General features: G+C 39.8%; 1 protein-coding gene across 1 annotated transcript; it reads right to left on the bottom strand.

The window, feature by feature from the left end:
* Positions 1–4,064: 4,064 nt before the first annotated feature.
* On the bottom strand, positions 4,065–5,618 carry Cbr-cki-2.1 (the record flags this gene model as incomplete). Its single annotated transcript, XM_002630466.1, has 5 exons — positions 4,065–4,206; positions 4,250–4,412; positions 5,060–5,127; positions 5,173–5,498; positions 5,547–5,618. 5 exons carry the CDS (start codon positions 5,616–5,618, stop codon positions 4,065–4,067), a joined length of 771 nt encoding a protein of 256 aa, XP_002630512.1.
* Between the last annotated feature and the right edge of the window lie 480 nt (positions 5,619–6,098).

Raw genomic sequence — 6,098 nt, 5'->3', positions numbered from 1 at the left:
CCCGAATTTCTAAAATTCCGAGTTTTTCAGTTATTTGCAGATTTCTGAAAGAAACCCAAAAAGCAGGTGTCCTTCACAAATCGGCAAGTAGCTGAAAAACTAGAAATTTTCAAAAAATTCTGTAAATGCAAAGTTTTGGATCAAGATCAGTTTTAAATATAACCTCCAAAGTCTGGCTTCGGATATCCTTGGATGTTGGTTTGTACAGTTTTTCGCGATTTTACATTGTGCTGGTGCGAAAAACGGTGCTGTGGAAGAGAAAAGCCGGTGGGTCTTTTCCGAAAATCCCACAACAACTGCCATAACCTGAAAATATTTGTATTTTCTCGATTCATTATCCCGATTTTCGTGCGTTTTCAGTTTCCGCATTTGTTGGAGAAAAATAGTAGAAAAATCTGAGAATGAATCCGGAAAATAAAACTATTTTTAGGTTACGGTAGTTGTTGTGGGACCTTGGTCACCGGTGTTTCTTTTCCACAGCTCCGATTTTTCGTACCCGAATATTTCAAAAAAGTATATTTCTGTGACTAATCTCCAAATCTTTTTTTTATGCATAAAAATTCAGACTGATCTCTGCAATGGCCTTTTCTCTGGTGACTTTTCCAAAAGCAGTTCTTTTTTCAAAATTGCTCATAATTATTCGTCTCTAGTTTAAGAAAATTCGTCACAAATTGAATTCAGTAGTAGTTGTCTCGATCCAAAATAATTCAAACAAACACAATAAGAATGCGTCATCAAGAACAATTTGGAGATTTCCAGAGGAGAAAAAAAAACGATTGTGTCACTAAAATTCAGCAAATTCATGTGAGAAGAAGCGCACACGAAAATTTGCAAAATTACAGAAAAAAAACAACATGTTTTGATCTTCTCCAGAATTGAAATAAGGAAGTGCGGGCAGGATTATTTTTGAAAAAAAAATCTGAGAAAAACATAATTGTCTTGGAAACGGATTAATATATCTACGGGGAAGGGGGACCTAGAATGTCTATGATTTAGGTGGCATGATATGGCAATTGGATATCGGGACGATGGGATTCATAAAACACTGGAAATGTTTCAAAATGGGGATTTTACAGAAAACGGGCGACAGTGGATGAACAGGGAGATAGGTGCAATCAAATTCACAGATAATGGGGAGTATGGGGGAATGCAATAAGGCATTTGAAAGAGCAATAAATGGATTTTGAGAAGGGAGCGATCACTAAAAAAGAAAGAGAAAACAAGAATATATCTAAAAACAATCAATTACTACTAATTGCTTTATCGGGATAAATACTTGAAAATGGGTAATCGACAAAAAAGTTCCATTCGAAATTCCATTATGACGATCAGGATATTGAGATTGATTCATTAGGGATGAAGTGGTGGGAGAATATTTGCAGTCTGAAATGAAAATGGAATTGATATCATTGTTGTGTCTAAAACAAATTGAATCTTTCTCAATTTGCTGACTTCATACACTGAATAGTCTTTTTTGGTCGAAGGTAGTCAAAAATTCAATTATGACGCACCTTTGCGTTCTTTGTTATTTGAAAAACCAAGCTTTCCATGTTATCTGTTACTAATTTCAGCTTACAAAGCAAGATATATCCTTACAAAGCAAGATAAAAACCCCCAAAGAGTTGCATTTTTTAAACTAAATGTTCTGTGGACGTCCTTCTTCGGTAGTTACGCAACTCTGTCATCGTCGTCTCATCATTCTTTATCTTTCATTAGGCTCTTATCAAGAAAAACGAATCTAAACTATTCTCGGATTGCGCAACAAGCCCCATAAACGCATTCAAACCGTATTCTCTATTTGAGAGTGACCCCATCCGAGTGGACCTAAAAGGATGGCGGAGATTGGCTTTGATTCACACAAATACTCATTCCATCCAACTTCCAAGAATTGAAGAAAAAAGTCTGACTCTGAGATTAATTTGTTATGAAGATACACAAAAGACTGCTAAAATAGCCGTTTTTCCTTCAGTTAACAATTGAACTACCTCCCGAAATAAACTAAAATGAGTCGACGGCATGATGTGTTAATGTTGGCGTCATTCATGAGTGCGAGAAATTTGATTGAACCGAGAAGGATTAGCAAGCAATGAAAGTGTCATCGAGCAAGAGAACAAACGATTCTATAACGATAAAGTTTCAGGGATCTGTGAGTATGGAAACTGCAGTTTTACTTAAGTCCAAACATTAACACACTAGAACACCACAACATGTTCATCGGCGGATTTCGATGGAACAGGAGTAGTTTTTTCCATTTTTTCCATTCTTCTTCGGCACTCATAAAACTGCCTATTCATCGGCTATATAATTTGGTTTTAACTGTCCTTCGAAACGCCGACATGGTTTTGTTCGCATAAGATACATGTTCTTTTTTTAAACGTCACATCTGGAGAGAATATATCCGCACGGCATCTTTCTCCTGTCCAGTTGGACAATTTAATTTCGAATTCACATGTACATAGATTTTTGATTTTTCGTATTTTCAAAATTTTGTGAAAACGCACTTGTTTTCAAAATGAAAATTTTGAGATTATCGAAAATCCGTAGAGGGTGAAAACCGCATTAGTGGATTTAGGTAGATTTTCAGGTCGCCAAACAGCAAGATTTGATTAAGAAGTTAAGAAACTTATCGTCTTTGGTATTGGGGTCGAAGAATTAGAAAAAAACAGGAGGATTTTAATGAGCTGATTGAGATTTTGCAGTGATTAAAGAGCAGTTTTGATGTTAGTATTGTTCGAAAATTAATTCTATGCAAATCTTCTGCTGATTTGAAGAAAACTGCAAAAAAGTTATTCTCCCTCAACTGGTCTTATACATTGCTGATAGTTTGTGGATATTTTTCAGCAGGGATGTAACTATTAGGATGGTACGACAGCCAGCACTGATATTACAGCAGAAATGCATTCGTCAATAAACCGAGCCAATATGTATGATATGAATGATTCATCGTTGACTGACAGACGTCCTACAGTTACCCGCATTGTATTACAAAAACCGGAACGAAGATGGAGTTGTGAAAGAGCCTAGATGGTGACATAATTATAAGCCATTCTCGGCGATTCGTCTCGATTAAAAATACCAAAAAACTAAAGCATTTACGAATCATAGCTTCTCTCCAACGAAGACCTTTCCAGATGTTTCCGATGACCAAAAAATTTTTGCCAATGAACATCGACAGTCGCTGCCAAAATGATTCTTTTACTTCGGTTTAATCGTCGGTTTCGTTCAAACAGAACCTTCGTTCATTCACGACTTTTTGTTTCTTCAATTTTCGGGTGAACATCAAAAAGGCCGTCGCCACTGGATGCATCTGTTCAGTTCCCTCTCTCTTCCCTCAATTTTCACCAAACTCACTCCCAACACAATGGCGGCGACGCCTTTCAACATTCGTAAAGGTAGTATACTTTCCCACCACGAAAATACGAAAACCCCTCCTCATCGAAACTCATGAAAAGAATCGAGAAAGAGAGAATTGGGCGATTGGGGTGATCATTGTGAATGGTGAATGGTGTGATTGGCGAGGTAGAAACCAGTTTTTTGCCCACCAAACAGTGTCACAAAATGTGTCATAAATCTCTATGATTTGAACGACTACTTTTTGTTCTCTTGTTGGTGTGAAAGTGAATTGAAGAAATACCTATTCTTCGTTCGAAATGTAAAACGAGAAACAGTTAACTTTTTTCAGAAGAAACCCTCAGCTGATCGAATTTAAAATCACTTGCAAATAGACCGATTATCGGTGTGAGGGCACTACATTCGACGGGTGGTGATTTGTAACGCGTCCATACATTCAATTGAGCCGACGTGGCAATCAGTGCAGCTGCGCAGGGTGGCAGCTAGATGAATGAGCGCTTTTTCGGATCACCTCATTTCAAACATCGTTTGCCGCATCATGTTTCATGTACTCGCCGCTTGACACTAAACCCTTTGACCCAATTCAGACCAATGATTGATACGAATCCACCCGGTGTTTTCAAACGAAAAACTGAGAACATACCATACACATGATTATGAGGACGAGGACAATAGAACATGAGTCATTGAACTGATGAGTGGAGTTGCCAATTTCAGAAGTCTCCTGCTCCTACGCGACCGGCACGACGAGAAGTTTTGGCACTCTTTTTTGCCGGTGGAGAGCGTGGCGACGAGACAAGAACACTGTCCGAAATAGACGATTGAGCTGGCTTCGGCAAATTTGGTGGGACGAATCTGAAAGGAAAGATTATCTCGGCTCCTAGAATAATATGAATACCGAAGCGGGCGCTTTGGGGCACCCTTGTTGTTGTTTCCGTGTTTGGATCCACGTTTCTCTTTCTGTGGTGCAGCGGTGGAGTCCATGGAAACGGAACGGTTCATTGAAACGGCAGCAGTGACCAGACAAGTCTCACTACGACGTTTGCGGACTGGCATATAGTCTGGAAGCAACAAAATTGTAGTGAAACAGAATTTACTCAAGAAACTGATTGCGCAACTTGCCCTTGACACCAAAAAATACCTTCTGATCTTATCATAATCTTAATAGCGCTAAGCTGAAAAGGATCGGAGTCATTGGGCTTCACCTAATGCAGTCACGCAACACAGATGACTGAAGATAGTGAGCGATTTCGATACACATAGCAAAGTTTATATTATTGTACTCAACAATTCAAAAAGCATTCAAGGCTGACCGGTTAAATTATATTCTCCAAATCTCGAAACCTAGCGATTTGTCTTTCCATCTGCTCCCATTATTACGCTCTCTATAGAAAACTTAACGACCTCCTAGCAAATTTTAAATTCGTTTTCTTTTCATACAAAAGTCAGCTGTCATTTTCTCGAGTTACGGATGGTTTGCATAACTCAACCTAACGCGTCACGGATGAAAAAAAAAATGATAGATGAGCCAGCCGTTAGGTCAGATATCTCACATGGAAATATGAGAGAACGTTGAGAACTGAGAACCTTTCGAACGAGTGAATTAACAATTATACAAATGATAAGAGTTGGCACTGAGCCAAACTTAATTTTTTCAGTGAAGTATTCTTTGGTCATAAACCAAAAACCGCATGAATTCAAAACTTACTTGTCAGTTTAGTCTGCTTCAAACTGTCCGCGTCCTGATGATCATGGGTCTTATTAGCAACGCTAGCTCTGAAAAAAAAGATTATGGAAAAATCTACCGCAAGTAGGAATTACCTAGTCACTGGCTTTTCGTAGTCTGTGGGTCCTTGAGAAGTGGATGCAATCGAATGTTGCGGCTCGTTCTGCTCAACCACAAACAAAGCCTCTTCAGGAATCTCAACGGTATCAGACGCCGCCGGAGAGTGCTCGTGCCGAGCGTGCTTCCGAGGACGAACGGTCGTCTCGCGATAGAAGCTTGGAACTTCTGAAGCAGCGACCGATTCATACTCGTAGTCTCCTTGAGCTCCGACGAGCGGAACTCCACCGGCAAAATCAAAGTTCCACTTGCGAGATTCCTCTGCGTACATGCGCTCAAGACTTGCGTCGAGTTTTTTAGAAACCTATAAATTAGATATTCTTTCGAGAAGTTAAGGAATTTTAGTTATTACCTCTCCTGGATTTGGTCTCCCGAAGAGACATCTAGCCGCCTTCCGTTTCGAGTCGCCAGTCGATGTCGCCATTTGCGATGCTCTCTGAAACTAGTACTTGATAAGCAAAAAGGCAGAAAGAAGTACGACAAAAAGTGAGAGAAATGCGGTAAAACGCACATTTTTCACTGCGTCTGCTAAGAAAAGAAGAGCGAAAACAGTCACCACTGCCGCGGCAAAATCGATCGATTAGGCGGCAGAACAAAAAAGTGTTAGGAGGGGGGCGAGAGAAACGAGACGAAGGTGAGTTGCGAAACGTATCGAAGAACAAAGGAATCGGGGAACGATGCATGATCGCTGCAGAGTTCACGTTGAATAGTTGGAAATTAGGTGAAAAACTATTTTGTTTTTCGAGAAGAAGATGGCAGAATTCGAACTCTTTGAAGTTGCCGCTCCGATGAAACTTAGCAGTGGAGCGGGATTGCATAGAAACGCTCAAAAGCTCGAGACCCCGCAAATTCCGGGGAAAGAAAAAACAGGGGAAAAAAATCGGGGAAAAGTGGGCGGAGTCGG

The sequence above is a fragment of the Caenorhabditis briggsae genome (assembly GCF_000004555.2).
Source record: "Caenorhabditis briggsae complete genome, chrII, whole genome shotgun sequence".
NCBI classification, from domain to species: domain Eukaryota; kingdom Metazoa; phylum Nematoda; class Chromadorea; order Rhabditida; family Rhabditidae; genus Caenorhabditis; species Caenorhabditis briggsae.
Note: the sequence above shows the minus strand (reverse complement) of the source record. Positions and strands in the feature narration are given on the sequence as shown.